The sequence below is a fragment of the Bufo bufo genome, chromosome 2, assembly GCF_905171765.1.
Source record: "Bufo bufo chromosome 2, aBufBuf1.1, whole genome shotgun sequence".
In the NCBI taxonomy this organism is placed as follows: Eukaryota; Metazoa; Chordata; class Amphibia; order Anura; family Bufonidae; genus Bufo; species Bufo bufo.
The window spans coordinates 790,021,386-790,039,683 of NC_053390.1; the positions used below are offsets into that span (position 1 = coordinate 790,021,386).

An 18,298-nucleotide genomic window follows, 5' to 3' on the forward strand; every position below is an offset into this window, starting at 1 on the left:
GAATACCTTGGGGTGTCTTCTTTCCGAAATGGGGTCACATGTGGGGTATTTATACTGCCCTGGCATTCTAGGGGCCCTAAAGCGTGAGAAGAAGTCTGGAATATAAATGTCTAAAAAATTTTACGCATTTGGATTCCGTGAGGGGTATGGTGAGTTCATGTGAGATTTTATTTTTTGACACAAGTTAGTGGAATATGAGACTTTGTAAGAAAAAAAAAAAATTCCGCTAACTTGGGCCAAAAAAATGTCTGAATGGAGCCTTACAGGGGGGTGATCAATGACAGGGGGGTGATCAATGACAGGAGGGTGATCAGGGAGTCTATATGGGGTGATCACCCCCCTGTCATTGATCAGTCCCCTGTAAGGCTCCATTCAGACGTCCGTAAGTGTTTTGCGGATTCGATCCATCTATCAGTGGATCCGTAAAATTCATGCGGACGTCTGAATGCAGCCTTACAGGGGGGTGATCAATGACAGGGGGGTGATCAGGGAGTCTATGTGGGGTGATCACCACAGTCATTGATCACTCCCCTGTAAGGCTCCATTCAGACGTCCGTAAGTGTTTTGCGGGTCCGATCCATCTATCAGTGGATCCGTAAAATTCATACGGACCTCTGAATGGAGCTTTACAGGGGGGTTATCAATGACAGGGGGGTGACCAATGACAGGGGGGTGATCAGGGAGTCTATATGGGGTGAATAAGGGGTTAATAAGTGACAGGGGGGGGGGGTGTAGTGGTGGTTAGTGCTACTTCCGCCTGTGTGCGCGCGTTCACAGGAAATCTCGCGTCTCGCGAGATGACGCACGGATGCGTCCAGGAGGAATGAATCAACCACCTTCCGGACGCATCCGTGCGTTAGGCGGTCGGGAGGTGGTTAAAAAGGTTTTGTAGTTTCCCACAAATAAAAGTTGTTGCAAAAATTATTTTGGTAGTCCAACAAATAAGATAGTTACAACCATTTAAACCACGCGCGCTAAATCACAAAAAAAAAAAAAAAAAAGGTGTCTGGTGATTAAGGCCTTTTCGAGCCTGGTCATTCAAGAGTTAACCAATAGGCGCCTTCCCCACTAGCAAGGAAATGTGCTTACTGGTTACTTCAGGCGCCTATAACTGGATTGGCAGGAGATGGTAATAACCAGTGAGCTCCGTCCTCTGCAGTGAAGGAAAACGCCGATTTATAAATAGTAAGGCAGGATGGAAGAAATGTCGCCACTTTTCTGGCAAAAAATGATTTTTTTAACAAGTTCCTGCAGCATGGCCTCTGAAAGAAGATATACCTGCTCCACTCCGGTCCTCTGCGCTGCCCCCCTCTTCCGGTTCCTGCTCTGTTTACACCTGACAGTGCATGGCCATGGTCACTTGCATGGCTCCAGTCAGGGGCGTAGCTAAAAGCTCATGGGCCCTGGTGCAAGAGTTCAGCTTGGGCCCCCGTCCCTCAGTGCTTGTTGGCAAGGGGCAGGGGAGCACATAGCCTTCGTGCTGCCTGAGGCAAACATTGAAAGGGCACCCCCCTCATGCCAAATTCTTAACCTAACCCCTTCCCTCCAGCCAGGTGAAAATTGACCACTATGCACTTTCTATAATGCTCGTGTCTTTGGGCCCCCTCAGGCTCCTGGGCCCGGTAGCGACTGCTACCTCTGCACCCGCTATAGCTACGACCCTGGCTCCAGTCAATGACTGGCTTCAGCAGTGACACGCTGCTTGTGGCCACATCACCGCCCAAGCCAGTCATTGGCTGGAGTGGTGTATGACCATGTCCATGCACTGCCAGGTGTAAACAGCTGGGGCAGTTCGAAGAACTGGGGAGGCGGGGAGCAGGTAAGTATAACTCTTCGGTTTCAGGGGCCATGCTGCAGCACGATATTTGGGACAATTACTGGGAACAAGTGTTCATAGGAGCGCTCATATCTTATATCTGGCCAGTATAATTGTACAGCTAATCAGTCGATAAACAAGGAATTGCTCGTTTGTTGGCTGACTTGCATATTTTATCAGGATGAAAGGTGTCCGATTATCTGCAGCACGACTGTGGCAGCGATCACTCCTCCCCAGTCACTTTGCACTGGCTTGTGTAATAGGCAAATGAGCGCCGATCAACATTTTTTATTTTTTATTTGCGGCCCCTTGAAACAGAGCGATGTGACAATGCGGCCCCCAGACCAAAAAAGGGTTGTTCCCCCTGGCTTAGACAATACTGAGAGACAGACCTTAATAAAGTTAAATTAATGTTCTATTTATTAGTCCATACAAAACATATAAAGAGACAAACAGTGATACATCTAAAAATATACAAAGTGCTATGGCAGCAGATCAGATCTTCTCCATCTTTAAAATCAAGTCATCACAGATTTTCGTCAATTCGTCGTTTTCTTTTGTCTGAAAAAAATAAAAAATAAAAATTAAAATAAATAGACTTCGGATAATGGGTTAATAGACTGATTGTTTGGATCTCCATTACTCAGTCTTCTATAGAACAGCCTCTGGGAGTGACCATACCTGCAGTCACATGCCATTAACCACCTCAGCCCCCAGTGCTTAAACACCCTGAAAGACCAGGCCACTTTTTACACTTCTGACCTACACTACTTTCACCGTTTATTGCTCGGTCATGCAACTTACCACCCAAATTAATTTTACCTCCTTTTCTTCTCACTAATAGAGCTTTCATTTGGTGGTATTTCATTGCTGCTGACATTTTTACTTTTTTTGTTATTAATCGAAATTTAACGATTTTTTTGCAAAAAAATGACATTTTTCACTTTCAGTTGTAAAATTTTGCAAAAAAAACGACATCCATATAGAAATTTTGCTCTAAATTTATAGTTCTACATGTCTTTGATAAAAAAAAAAATGTTTGGGTAAAAAAAAAAATGGTTTGGGTAAAAGTTATAGCGTTTACAAACTATGGTACAAAAATGTGAATTTCCGCTTTTTGAAGCAGCTCTGACTTTCTGAGCACCTGTCATGTTTCCTGAGGTTCTACAATGCCCAGACAGTACAAACACCCCACAAATGACCCCATTTCTGAAAGTACACACCCTAAGGTATTCGCTGATGGGCATAGTGAGTTCATAGAACTTTTTATTTTTTGTCACAAGTTAGCGGAAAATGATGATTTTTTTTTTTTTTTCTTACAAAGTCTCATATTCCACTAACTTGTGACAAAAAATAAAAAGTTCTATGAACTCACTATGCCCATCAGCGAATACCTTGGGGTCTCTTCTTTCCAAAATGGGGTCACTTGTGGGGTAGTTATACTGCCCTGGCATTCTAGGGGCCCAAATGTGTGGTAAGGAGTTTGAAATCAAATTCTGTAAAAAATGACCTGTGAAATCCGAAAGGTGCTCTTTGGAATATGGGCCCCTTTGCCCACCTAGGCTGCAAAAAAGTGTCACACATCTGGTATCTCCGTACTCAGGAGAAGGTGGGGAATGTGTTTTGGGGTGTCATTTTATATATACCCATGCTGGGTGAGAGAAATATCTTGGCAAAAGACAGCTTTTCCCATTTTTTTATACAAAGTTGTCATTTGACCAAGATATTTATCTCACCCAGCATGGGTATATGTAAAAAGACACCCCAAAACACATTCCTCAACTTCTCCTGAGTACGGAGATACCAGATGTGTGACACTTTTTTGCAGCCTAGGTGGGCAAAGGGGCCCATATTCCAAAGCGCACCTTTCGGATTTCACAGGTCATTTTTTACAGAATTTGATTTCAAACTCCTTACCACACATTTGGGCCCCTAGAATACCAGGGCAGTATAACTACCCCACAAGTGACCCCATTTTGGAAAGAAGACACCCCAAGGTATTCCGTGAGGGGCATGGAGAGTTCCTAGAATTTTTTATTTTTTGTCACAAGTTAGTGGAAAATGATGATTTTTTTTTTTTTTTCATACAAAGTCTCATATTCCACAAACTTGTGACAAAAAATAAAAAACTTCCATGAACTCACTATGCCCATCAGCGAATACCTTGGGGTCTCTTCTTTCCAAAATGGGGTCACTTGTGGGGTAGTTATACTGCCCTGGCATTCTAGGGGCCCAAATGTGTGGTAAGTAGGTAAATGACCTGTGAAATCCGAAAGGTGCTCTTTGGAATGTGGGCCCCTTTGCCCACCTAGGCTGCAAAAAAGTGTCACACATGTGGTATCTCCGTATTCAGGAGAAGTTGGGGAATGTGTTTTGGTGTGTCATTTTACATATACCCATGCTGGGTGAGAGAAATATCTTGGCAAAAGACAACTTTTCCCATTTTTTTATACAAAGTTGGCATTTGACCAAGATATTTCTCTCACCCAGCATGGGTATATGTAAAATGACACCCCAAAACACATTCCCCAACTTCTCCTGAGTACGGCGATACCAGATGTGTGACACTTTTTTGCAGCCTAGATGCGCAAAGGTGCCCAAATTCCTTTTAGGAGGGCATTTTTAGACATTTGGATACCAGACTTCTTCTCACGCTTTGGGGCCCCTAGAATGCCAGGGCAGTATAAATACCCCACATGTGACCCCATTTTGGAAAGAAGACACCCCAAGGTATTCAATGAGGGGCATGGCAAGTTCATATAAATTTTTTTTTTTTGGCACAAGTTAGCGGAAATTGATATTTTTAATTTTTTTCTCACAAAGTCTCCCGTTCCGCTAACTTGGGACAAAAAATTCAATCTTTCATGGACTCAATATGCCCCTCACGGAATACCTGGGGGTGTCTTCTTTCCGAAATGGGGTCACATGTGGGGTATTTATACTGCCCTGGCATTCTAGGGGCCCTAAAGCGTGAGAAGAAGTCTGGAATATAAATGTCTAAAAAATTTTACGCATTTGGATTCCGTGAGGGGTATGGTGAGTTCATGTGAGATTTTATTTTTTGACACAAGTTAGTGGAATATGAGACTTTGTAAGAAAAAAAAAAAAAATTCTGCTAACTTGGGCCAAAAAAATATCTGAATGGAGCCTTACAGAGGGGTGATCAATAAACAGGGGGGGTGATCAATGACAGGGGGGGTGATCAATGACAGGGGGGGTGATCAATGACAGGGGGGGTGATCAATGACAGGGGGGGTGATCAATGACAGGGGGGGTGATCAGGGAGTCTATATGGGGTGATAACCACAGTCATTGATCACGCCCCTGTAAGGCTTCATTCAGACGTCCGGATGAGTTTTGCGGATCCGATCCATCTATCAGTGCATCCGTAAAAATCATGCGGACATCTGAATGGAGCTTTACAGGGGGGGTAATCAATGACAGGGGGGGTAATCAGGGAGTCTATATGGGGTGATAACCACAGTCATTGATCACGCCCCTGTAAGGCTTCATTCAGACGTCCGGATGCGTTTTGCGGATCCGATCCATCTATCAGTGCATCGGTAAAAATCATGCGGACATCTGAATGGAGCTTTACAGGGGGGTGATCAATGACAGGGGGGTGATCAATGACAGGGGGGTGATCAGGGAGTCTATATGGGGTGATCACCACAGTCATTGATCATGCCCCTGTAAGGCTTCATTCAGACGTCCGGATGCGTTTTGCGGATCCGATCCATCTATCAGTGCATCCGTAAAAATCATGCGGACATCTGAATGGAGCTTTACAGGGGGGTAATCAATGACAGGGGGGTAATCAATGACAGGGGGGTAATCAGGGAGTCTATATGGGGTGATCACCACAGTCATTGATCACGCCCCTGTAAGGCTTCATTCAGACGTCCGGATGCGTTTTGCGGATCCGATCCATCTATCAGTGGATCCGTAAAAATCATGCGGACGTCTGAATGGAGCTTTACAGGGGGTTGATCAATGACAGGGGGGTAATCAATGACAGGGGGGTGATCAGGGAGTTTATATGGGGTGATCAGGGGTGATTAGGGGTGATCAGGGGCTAATAAGGGGTTAATAAGTGACGGGGGGGGGGTGTAGTGTAGTGGTGCTTGGTGCTACTTTACTGAGCTACCAGTGTCCTCTGGTGGTCGATCCAAACAAAGGGGACCACCAGAGGACCAGGTAGCAGGTATATTAGACGCCGTTATCAAAACAGCGTCTAATATACCTGTTAGGGGTTAAAAAAAACACATCTCCAGCCTGCCAGCGAACGATCGCCGCTGGCAGGCTGGAGATCAACTCTCTTACCTTCCGTTCCTGTGAGCGCGCGCGCCTGTGTGCGCGCGTTCACAGGAAGTCTCGCGTCTCGCGAGATGACGCGTATATGCGTGACTGTGCGCAGCGCTGCCACCTCCGGAACGCGATCCTGCGTTAGGCGGTCCGGAGGTGGTTAAAAAGAATGGAAGCGTTTGAAACTTCTGGGGTACCCACCTCTCCCAATCAGGTTGTGCCACCATTTTATGGACAGCCACTACCGGCGGGAGATTTAACAAGCTAAATGCATCAGAACTATGGCTTAATTTCCACCAAATTAATACACAATGAAAATATACATTTTTTGCTGGATGATTCTCCTGCGTTATTCCATGCAGCTTAATAGAAAAAAAAAATTATAATTTAAAAACACGGAAACCCTGCCAGATGCCACTGGAGTCCAAAAGAACACTTGGCGTCTGATGTAACTGGGTTTCTATGAGCAGGGAAACTGTAAATGGACAATTAGGACGCAGTGTAAAAACTCGGTGTAGTCAGGATGAGAGGGCTTTCACACACGTTTTTTTGTGATACCGTCAGTTCCAGATGTACGGGATGAGGTGAAATGCAAGGCACAAGCATTATTAACCTTCACAGCGCTTCCTACAGCCTATCTGGGGGTGGGGTGCGGTGTAATTCCACTGTAACTACGTCAGTAGTAGAAAAAAAAAAAATATTTAAATAAAAAAGTCAAATGTCTTGTATGACCTTATGGGTCTAAGGGTATAAAAAATAAAATGGTTTCACATGAAAAAAAAAAAAAACACACATTTATCTGAACTTACATCACAAAAAGTGCAACACCAAGCGATCAAAAAAGCGCATGCCCCAAAAATCGTACCAAACTGTCACCTCTGTGGGTTTTTTTCACGCATTAGTTCTTTGTTGCGTGAAAAACACAGAATGTTCTATATTCTACTTTTTCATGCATAGAAGTGAATGTGGCTTCAGTGAAAAATGCATTGCATCTGGAAGTGCAGATGCAATGCATTTTTCACGGATGGTTGCTAAGAGATGTTGTTTGTAAACTTTGTTTATCATGCGCATGAAAAACGCATCAAAACGCATTGTACTCGCTCAAAAAACAAACAAGATTTTTGTATAACTTATCAGTAAAATCTTTCTCTCTCTTCCTTAGGGGACACAGGAGACCTTGGGTACAGCTCAGCTCCCTAGGAGGTGTGACACTAAGGGCCCTTTCACACGGGCGAGTATTCCGCGCGGGTGCGATGCGTGAGGTGAACGCATTGCACCCGCACTGAATCATGACCCATTCATTTCTATGGGGCTGTGCACGAGCGGTGATTTTCACTCCCTTTTGTCGGTGCCAAGAACCCGCCTCAAGACAAGGGGGGACAGACGTTTCTCAGTATTAGCCCCCAAGATCTGGAACTCCCTCCCAGAACATATTAGAACTATACCAGATTACCTGGAATTCAGGAAGCTGGTTAAGACCTGGCTATTTGTGTAGGATGACGTAGGGGCCCACCAATACAGCCGTCCACAAGCGATTTGATCGGATTGAGTTCCTCTAGAGCGCTATACAAGGACTTAGTAACATAACATAACATAACGCATCACTTGTGCGTTGCGTGAAAATCGCAGTATGCTCTATTTTGTGCATTTTTCACGCAACGCAGGCCCCATAGAAGTTAATGGGGCTGCGTGAAAATCGCAAGCATCGGCAAGCAAGTGCGGATGCGCTGCGATTTTCACGCACGGTTGCTAGGTGACGATCGGGATGGAGACCCGATCATTATTATTTTCCCTTATAACATGGTTATAAGGGAAAATAATAGCATTCTTCATACAGAATGCATAGTACAATAGGGCTGGAGGGGTTAAAAATAAATAATTTAACTCACCTTAATCCACTTGCTCGCGCAGCCAGGCTTCTCCTTCTGTCTTCATCTTAGCTGTGTGCAGGAAAAGGACCTTTGATGACATCACTCCAGTCATCACCTGATCTTTTACCATGGTGATGGATCATGTGATGGACCACGTGATGAACGGAGTGACACCACAGGTCCTTTCCCTGCAATCAGCAAAGAAGGAGACAGAAGGAGATGCCGGGCACCGCGATCAAGTGGACTAAGGTGAGTTTAATCATTTCTTATTTTTTTAACCCCTCCAGCGCTATTTTACTATGCATTCTGTATTCAGAATGCTATTATATTCCCTTATAACCATGTTATAAGGGAAAATACAATCTACAGAACACCGATCCCAAGCCCAAACTTCTGTGAAGAAGTTCGGGTACCAAACATGCGCAATTTTTCTCACGCGAGTGCAAAACGCATTACAATGTTTTGCACTCGTGGGGAAAAATCGTGCATGTTCCCGCAACGCACCCGGACCTTTTCCCGCAACGCCCGTGTGAAATGAGGCCTAAGTGAAAACTGTTAAGCCCCTCCTCCAGCAGCTATACCCTCAGCCTGGAGAGAGAGACTGCCAGTTGCGTGTCCAAGTAGTGAGAAAAGGCAATGACCAACAATGTGGAACCAACCAGCCAACTACCCAACGGGGTAAACCAAGTCTGTAACCGTGTAGAAAAAACTAATGAGTGGGTGGGTGTTGTGTCCCCCAAGGAAGAGCGAGAAAGATTTTACTGGTAAGTTATACAAAAATCTTGTTTTCTCGCCCATTTTCCTTGGGGGGACACAGGAGACCTTGGGACGTCCGAGAGCAGTCCAAGAGGGGAGGGACCACAGCTCCAAAAACAGCCGCCTGCAGAAACCAGGCGGCCCAAGGCAGCATCCACCGATGCATGAGTATGCACCCTGTAGAACTTGGTAAAGGCATGCAAGAAAGACCAGTGGCCGCCGTGCACAAATGTTCGGCTGAAGCCCGATGTCTCTGGGCCCAAGAGGCACCGACCTCTCTGGTGGAATGAGCGGCGACACCGAAAGGCGGAACCTTGCCCTTGGTGCGGTAACCTCAGCAATAGCCAATTGATGAAGCGGTCGAAAGCCACCTTGGAGGCCAGCAACCCTATGCACGGACCTTCCGTTACCACAAAGAGTCCGAGCGCCGAAAGGAGCCGGTGATCTCCAAGTAAATCTTCAAGGCCCGAACAACGTTCAAGCAGCGCAGTGTCCGTTCCCAGGGGTGGAAAGGACGATGGCCTCGTCGAGAAGAAAGGCAGATACCACCGTCAGAAGGAACGGGATGGAGAACAGCCTTGTCGTGGGGAAGGACCGAAAGGCTCGGCACAAGAAAAAAAAAGGCTGCTAATTCAGACACCCGTCTAAGACATGATGGCCACAACGAACAGGACAGAAGGCGTAGAGAGATCTTCTGTAACGGCTCGAAGGGGGAAGCTTGGAGCGCTGAGAGCACAGTATTTTGTTCCCAGGACGGTACAGAGGAACCAATGACCCTTCAAGGAACAGAGTCCCAGTCCCAGGCCAACTGGAGAAAGGACTGAACCGTGGGGAGAGAAAGGCGGAGTGGGGAGGGCGCCCCGCTTCCCACAGAACCGCATGCAAGATCTCCAAGTCAGATAATAGATCCTGGACGAAGCACGGCCGAGAGCGAAAACCAGCGTGCCCGCTGGAAATCGCCTAGGCAAGCGAGAAAAAAAACCCGACCTGATCAGGAGCAGACCAGTAGCACGGGCGGAAGAGTCCGGCAAAGCTGGTCCATCGGCCCAAGAGTAACTTCGTCCCGTAGCCACCTGGAGTGGGGGAGCAGAAGAGCGGACGGAAGTAACCAAAAGGGGTCCATCCAGTAGCCGACAGATGCCAGGACAAGTCAGGCTAAAGTCCATGTCGATGGAGCCACCAGAGGAAGGGGTTCTTCCAATCCTGTGAGGGAGATTTCAGGACAATCATTGACCGAAGAGTAGTCCTCAAGCAGGGACAACAGCAGGAAGGGATGAAGATGGCTTTGCTGTAGAAACGCATTGCGGCTACCACCAGTACAACAGAAAGATAGTAGTCGCGGAACAAAAAAAACGGCAGGTAAGGCAGAGACAACTAACCTCGAGACGGATGAAGTATAATTGAGGGCACCATCACTACCTTAGACTCGAGCGAACGGCCTACCATTTAAGGGCTAATATGGCAAGGAATAGAAGGTAAGTGACGGAAGCGCTACCGTTACCACTGTAGATACCCAGATTCAAGCCTGGGGGTCTACTTACCGAGAAGGTAAGTTTACAGCAGGACCCCTGCCTAGAACGGAAAAACGCAATCTGTCACCTAAGCGTGAGGACAGAACGTGGTAGGCACACGGCCAGTACAGCTAGTGTGAGCGAGGGAGACAGTCCGAGGTCACAACAGGAACTCAGGAACCATCCAAGTCAACCATACTCTCGAGGAGAGGGCTGTGAAGGAAACAGCCTCTGAAGCCTGACCAGGGCAGAAGCCACATCGAAGGGATATGCTCTGAGCAGGAGCCAAAACAGAGCCGGCGAGAAGAAGCAGTCGAGGCAGACGCCGGCATAACTCCTCCAACCGAAAGGAGGAGTGGGTAACCGGGTAGTCAGAGTAGGACAGCTCAAAGGCAGAATACCCGATACTCTGTGTGTCGCCCGGCTCACCGCCTCGCAAAACGCGAACACCCCGAAGAACCCAAGGTGGAGGTCCCTGGACCTGGCATAACCAAAGCACCCAAGAAAAGTTGGGTGACCTTCCAAAGGAGAGTGACCCAAACCTGGCAGCAGAGCGGCACTAAAGTGCAGAGGGCACCCATAGGAAGGACTCATACCACACCACATCCGAAGAGGAGGTAGTAGGTGAGGGAACCGTAGTCCCGCCAGAGCCAACTTAGAATTTGAAGGGCGCTGCAGACAGCCCTCTCGTCCATGAGACCGCTTGCGCAGGGTAGCAAAGCAGCAGGAGGACGCAATGGGTACGCATCCAGCGGCCATGAACACTCCACGGGTGGAAGGGCCAACGAGCATGGTCGATACTGCCACAAGCAGTAGCGCAAAATACTGTCCAAACCTGAGAATGAGCAACGCCTAGCTCGGTGCAGGAAGATAGCAAGTAGACCGCGTCCGGACCAGGTGGAAGCAGAATGATCTCTCCGGAGAAGAGTGCAAGGCATGCAACTAGCATCGTAACCCAAGGGAAACACGTATGTCGCGGGAAGAAGGGGTACATACGTACGGTCAGCCCTGTAAGCAGTGAGAATGCCAACCCACCTACGGAGGGAGAAGGCATACACGACCCATACAATGCACAGAGCATGCATGCACCCGGTCAACACTGTACTCGGTGGCGGGGTGCTAGATTCTGCCCAGGGAAGAGGGCATGTACTTTAGCCAGTGCCGTGTCCGGGGAGCGCAACATGCCGCCTATGGAAGGGGGGCATGCACATGGCCAGCTCTACCGAGATCAGGCTGCAGCGTCCAGCGCAGCCAACAAGAATGCCATAGCGTACAAACTTGATACGAATTCTTTTTTTTTTTAAATGACCCAGCCTCTGCGAGGTAGGAAGGGGCCACCATACAGGCCCATGAGGGAGGCCCGGATCTCAGAGGGCCTCCTCTATACGGGAGCCGGTCCATGGAGATGGCCGGTACCTAAGGGGTTAACTGGGATCCTGTCTGGGGGCGGCGCAGCGATCCCCTGGGGGAGGAGGAACCTCCAGGCGGGAAGAATTTGCGCATGGGAGAAGTTCCCTCCCCCTGCAATTAAGACAGGAGGCCTAAATTTGCAGCGCCCTGCCGACCGGGATGTACCGGCGGTCGGCTGGGGCCTGGAGAGACCCGGAGCAGGGCAAAGGCGTCTGCATGTAAATGCCGGCCGCGGGCCGGAAGAGTCAGGGGGCCCGGAGAAGAAGGGCCGGAATTGCGGCGTTGGGCTGGAGAAGCCACTCTCTCACCATCAGCCGTCTTTACCCTCGGTCCATTCCAGCAGGGTCGCCCCTTCAGCTACTGGCACCGTAGTGGCAGGATGCTGGAAGAGGGACTTGGCGTGAGGGTGACCCTTACGCTGGCAGGATGCAGGGGAGCTAGGCTGCCCTGGACCACATTGCCTTCTGTGGGGGAGGCAGCAGTGCGGATGCCGGCACTGGCGCAGCTCGACCCCGGGAGAAACAGAGGTCTAGTACGTCTCTCTTCAGGGACAACAAAAAATAAAATATTATAAAGGAGAGAAAAAAAAACAGCCCTGCAGAGCAGGGAGTGTCTTGCCTCCTTGGACACTAAGCAAAAACTGCCAGTCTCTCTCTCCAGGCTGAGGGTATAGCTGCTGGAGGAGGGGCTTAACAGTCTTCACTTAGTGTCACGCCTCCTAGGGAGATGAGCTATACCCAAGGTCTCCTGTGTCCCCCAAGGAAACTGGGCGAGAAAAACTAAACGCAATTGCAGACAAAATTTACTACTTGCTTGCAAAAAAATAAAATTTTCACTGAACGCATCCGAACCTAATCCATCATGCTCGTGTGAAAGAGGCCTTAGGCCCCTTCCTAGGCCAGTGACGTCACCATACGTCAGTCATATGGCCTGGGCGCAGCCAAGTCTCATTCAAGTGAACAGGGCCGAGCTGTGATACCAAGCACAGCCGCTATACAATGGATGGCACTGCACTTGGTAAGATGTGAGGAGACAGCAGCGCTCACATTGGTTCTCTCGGCCTCCTCAAGCAGCTGATCAGTGAGGTTGCCAGGAGTTGGACCTCCGATCTTCTACCGATTACCTATCCTGAAGATGGGACAAATATCAAATGCATGGACAACCCCTTTAAAGAATTCCATGTCCTAACCTTTCCTGTTCTTCAGTGCTGCTTCAATCGCTCTATATCTATATAACCCTGCACTCCTGGGTGATGGATAGCAGTGTGAATAAGGCTTTAGTGACTACTTGTCAGCCATACTGGCACCAGAATTTCCTGTATGATGAAACTGCATGGACTGGTCCACAGTGGGACAGAAGCTCCCATCAGTGACTGCTCCCGTCACACGGTTATAAAGGCAGATGACAGCTCAGCCTCGCCAACTGAATGCTTATGGTTGCTTAACTTATTTACGAGACTAGAGGAAAATGACATGGTCCATCATAGGATTGGCGGTATAGTACTGAGAAAGCAAGCAAAGTCTATAATTCAGTATGGTGTGCGTTTTATTTTGAAGGGTCCCTGTGTAAATGTCCAACAGGTGGAGCTAGGGCTCAAACGATTACTCAGTTAAATCAAGTAATTAGACAAAAAAAAAAAATCCTCGATGCAAATTTTTTTAGTTTGTGTCACGTGACCACAGAGAAGGAGTGAAGTCAGTGCTCCAGACCAAAAAAAATAATAAAAAAAAGACCAGGAGCCATTGGCTCCTAAACTAAAAAATTTAAAAGCCAAATTATTTTTAGTCGCCAAATTTAAAATGCATATAATTAAAAAAAAAAAAAAAAAGACTGAGAAGATGAGACGCAGGTCCCAGTAGTGAGCCAGCACTACATATAGGAGAAAACAGCACCACATGCCTCTCACATCCAGGGACATCTTCTGGGGGACAAGGTGACTAAAAATGGCGAATTGCGTGGTTTAGAGGTTTTTTTTTTCTGTTACGGCCTTCACCGAGCGGGAATATTTTTTTTATATTTTAAAAGCTCACACTTTTTGGACGTGGCGATATGTAATATGTTTATTCTTTATTGTTTGTAAATTTTATATGTAAAACTGGGAAGGGGGCCATTTAAACTTTTAGTATTTATGTTTTTTTTTTTTTAAACTTTTTATTTAAATAACCATTTCTTCCCTTAGGGACTAGAACCTGGATCTTTTCATCCCTTGTGCTATTCACCCTGATAGAGCTCCATCAGGGTGAATAGGACCTCACACATCTCCCTGCTGCCCTGTGCACACAACAGCAGGGAGCTGACCATGGCAGCCAGGGCTTCAGTAGTGTCCTGGCTGCCATGGTAACGATCTGAGCCCCAGCAGTGTAATCTGCCACTGCCACCAATGGAGGGGATGGGACCCTGTGGCCACCATATAACAATGGGGGGGGGGGGGTGAAGACTTGGGGCCAGTGATAATGGGGGGGGCGCACTGCACCACCAATGAATGTAATTAAAGAGGACCTTTCGTCGATCCAAAGAATATGAACTTAGTAGCAGGCTGCATAGAGCGGCGCCCAGGGATCTAAGTGCACTTATTATTCCTGGGTGCCGCTCCGTTCGCCCGCTGTGGCCCCCGGTATTTAGTGTCTCTCCTTCTCCCTGACAGCAGCGCTGTCCAATCACAGCGCAGAGCTCAGAGCCAGGGAGAGAAAAAAAAAAAAACTCCCTTGCTCTGAGCTCTGATTGGACAGCGCTGCTGTCATGGAGACGGAGAGACACTGGCGTCTCCTCCTCCTTGCTCCGAATGTTGAAAATACCGGGGGCCACAGCGGACGAACGGAGCGGCGCCCAGGAATAATAGTAAGTGCACTTAGATCCCTGGGCGCCGCTCTATGCAGCCTGCTACTAAGTTCATATTCTTTGGACCGACGAAAGGCCCTCTAACTCCTTTATACAATTGTCTGCAGCGGTATAACAGACCCGGCACCCGGCCTCAATAACAGGGCATGCCCCGTTATTGAGGCCGGGTGCCGGGTCTGTGATACCGCTGGCTATACTTATGTTTTACATTCATTGGTGGCGCAGTGGCGACAGCTCCTCCCCTGCTATCTCCCCATTGGTGGTAGTGGCGGCCGCGTCACAGTGGAGAGGGAGGGACTCCTTCCTTCGCCACTGTGCTACTGAAGAGAACTTAGGCTGCGCAGGAGCGCGGCGGTACAGTCGCAAATTGCGACAAGACTAAAAAGTCTTGTCGCCATCTGCAAATTTTAAGGCGCATTGGTGACCGTTTTGGTCGCCATCTGGAGCCCTGGAAGTGCTTGCTATTACTCCTGCTCCGTTTGGAATACTCACCTTTCCTCCGGACACTACACAGCACGTCCATGGTCCCCGCACTGCACTGACCTCCTGATGTACGCACGCTGTAACCGGACGCGCTGTGTGACGTCAGGCGCAGAGCAGCGTGGAACGATGGAGTGGCGGCGCCCATGCTGGAAAGGCAAGTTGGTGAAACCCAGGGGGGTGGCGGCGCAACTAAGGCCGGGCACCCAGAGTGCACAGCATCATAGCAACCAATGACTCTGTGCAATCCGGGTGTCAGGAGGAGCAGGGCAGGGAAGAGCTAATGGCACTGGGGGATAGTGGAGCTGATGGCTCTGGGAAGGGGGGGGGGGGGGGGGGGGGAACAGATGCACTTGGGCTGATAACACTGGGGGGAACGAAGGGTGTTGGGAACTAATGGCAGGGGGCCTTATGAGTTAATATAAAGGAAACCAGTCTATTAATTCATTTTTTCTTATTACCAGATTAATTGTAAAAAAATAAAAAAAATCGATAGAATACTCCATTACTAAAATAATCGTTTACTGCAGCCCTAGGTGGAGCCCCAGAAGAAGAAGGGTTAAGGAATAAGGATATGCCATAAATGTACAGAGTGCGAAAAACACTTTTGGGAAGGGCAACTGTGGTGCTTGTGGGTGCACAAAAAGGACGCCATGCCTCACCGCAAAAACCCCTTTAATTAGAACCAATCACAGCAGATAGGGGAGACCTCTCCAGTACCCTCTCCTGCGAGTCCCAGCATGTCATGGCAGACTGCTGCATTTATTTCATCTGGCAACTTGTAGTTTACCTGCTGAAGAGCAGAAGGTTGTGCACTACCACAAATTCCTGCAAAGCTGCATTGTCCAAATATGACCAGTAGAGGGCGCCATGACCAGCAGTAACCAGAATACAAGTGTCAAGTTATAGATTAAAGCCTAAAACTGCGTCTCCACCGTTTCAGAACATCTGCATTTGGTCTAGATCACTAGAGATTTTTGTAATCCGAGACATGCTATAACTTACAACCCCAGAAACGACTGACCTTTTGTTCTAGGTTGCGTTCTAGTGACTGTGTCTTCATCTGCTCTTTACGTAACGTGGCCTGTAGCGCGGTCACTTCCGATTTGGCTTTGTTTCGTACTTGAGCAATCTCTTCGTTAGCCCTTTGATAATCAGGAACAAGGGTGAAAAACAGACTCCGATCATGGATGCAAGATCACAATCATATCCGACTACAGTAAAAACTATAAATCTATTATACAGACAAATGTGAAAGTGTGACGAAAGCTGGCCAGATTTTAGGCTGATGGAACATACCAGTTCAGCTTCTCCTCCGCATGGGCCTTAAGGGCCTGATAACGCTGCTCCTCTCTCTTTATCCTTACAAGATAATCTTCAACGCATTTCTTCAAAGCCTCTTCATTCTAAAATGGAGAAAACAGGAGATCTCACAAGCGTCCAAAACAGATCAGTTTTGCCCTAATGCATCCTGAATGGATCCACTCAGAATGCATCAGTTTGCCTCCGATCCGTCTCCATTCTGCTTTGGAGGTGGACACCACAACGCTGCCTGTAGCGTTCGTGTCAGTCTGACGAAACTGAGCCAAACAGATCCATCCTGGGACACAATGCAAGTCAGTGGGGACGGATCCGATTTCTATGACACAATCTGGCACAATAGAAAACGGATCCGTCTTGGCTATGTTAAAGAAAACAAACGGATCTGTTCTGAACGGATGCAGACTGTTGTATTAGGCTCCATTCACACGTCCACAAAATAGGTCCGCATCCGTTCTGCATGGATGGATGCGGACAGCACAGTGTGTGCTGTCTGCAGCCGCAATTGCGGAGCGCGGCCCCGATTTTAGAGTTGGCAGCTCCGCAAAAGATAGAACATGTCCTATTCTTGTCCGCAACTTGCGGACAAGAATAGGCATTTCTATGGGGGTGCCGGGCGGGTGTGTGGTGGATCCGCCACACACCACGGACGCGTGAATGGAGCCTTAGAGTACTTTCACACTTGCGGCAGAGGAATCCGGCAGGCAGTTCCGTCGCCGTAACCGCCTGCCGGATCCAGCAAAACATATGCCACCTGATTTCATTTTAAGACTGATCAGGATGCTGATCAGTCTTAAAAATGCATTGCAAGAACGGATCCGACTGTCCATTTTTCATACGGACAAACGAATCTGCATTATTATTTTTCTTCACATTTTAAAACAGGCTGCGCATACTGGAAGGACGGATCTGGCATTCCGGTAATTTGAATGCCGGATCCAGCACCAATACATTCCTATGGAAAAAAAAATGCCGGATCCGGCGTTCAGGCAAGTCTTCAGTTTTTTGGGCTGGAGATAAAACCGTAGCATGCTGCGGTTTAATCTTTTGCCTGGTCAGTCAAAAAGACTGAACTGAAGACATCCTGATCGGATTGCTCTCCATTCAGAATGCATTAGGATAAAACTGATCAGTTCTTTTCTGTTATTGAGCCCCTAGGACGGAACTTAATGCCGGAAAAGAATAACGCAGTGTGAAAGTAGCCTTATCTTAACGGATGCGCACCAAACACGAGTGTGAAAGTAGCCTTACTTGCTGCAATCATTTTACATTGGAAGCCCATTGTCTCTTGGGGGTGAGTGGAGAGAAAGTAACCAGCAATTCATGTTAACGATTACCTAGCCACAACTACAGCTCCTCCTTACCTTGCGATATCCATCCAGTATGTCCTTCTGCTTTTCAAACCTTTTGAAGAGATCGGAGAAGGATTGCTCCATAGAGTTAAGGTCCACCTGCACCTGCTGCTTCTCATGGATCACTTTCTGCAGCTCTAATTTGCCCAGTTCCTTCTGTCTTTGTGAATCCTCTTTAGAAGAGACAAGACATTAACTGGTTAAAGCTTCTCTAAAGCTACAGGATGTATAAGACCTCAAAGGAATAACTAGTAGGGAGTACTGCAATAATACAATCTCCTCCAGGCGCCACGCTCTCCAGCTCCAGGGGCCACAGCATCCCATCAGATGGCACAGGGAAACATGCAACTGGACTCCACTAAAGGGGGTGGCCCAGGGTTTTCATTCAACTGATGGACCATCTACAAGACCATTTATGGTGGGGGTCTGGACCCTGGGGTTACGCCAGTTCTAAAGAGATGGAGAAACCGTGGTCCATCCCAAAATAATATTACAGAAGAGCTTACACTGCTGCACAAAGAGGGGAGAATTCATCATATACTTCTATATACTTACCCAGTATTTGTGTGATGGTGCTCTCAAACTCTGCAATAATTTTCCTGAAATTTGAGAAAGCAAAACGGTTAAGGAGGCAGCGAT

At 47.9% G+C, this 18,298-nt stretch overlaps 1 protein-coding gene across 1 annotated transcript in view; it reads right to left on the bottom strand.

The window, feature by feature from the left end:
• Nucleotides 1–2,215: 2,215 nt before the first annotated feature.
• The window catches only part of TACC3 (transforming acidic coiled-coil containing protein 3), a 50,948-nt gene continuing 34,865 nt past the window's right edge, over nt 2,216–18,298 (bottom strand). Inside the window, exons 9-13 of the mRNA XM_040419955.1 lie at nt 18,215–18,258; nt 17,672–17,832; nt 16,287–16,393; nt 16,012–16,132; nt 2,216–2,377 (exon numbers count right to left, since the gene is read on the bottom strand). Of these exons, the coding sequence (XP_040275889.1) occupies nt 2,312–2,377; nt 16,012–16,132; nt 16,287–16,393; nt 17,672–17,832; nt 18,215–18,258 (499 nt within the window). The 3' untranslated portion in view covers nt 2,216–2,311. The remainder of the gene's footprint in view (nt 2,378–16,011; nt 16,133–16,286; nt 16,394–17,671; nt 17,833–18,214; nt 18,259–18,298) is intronic.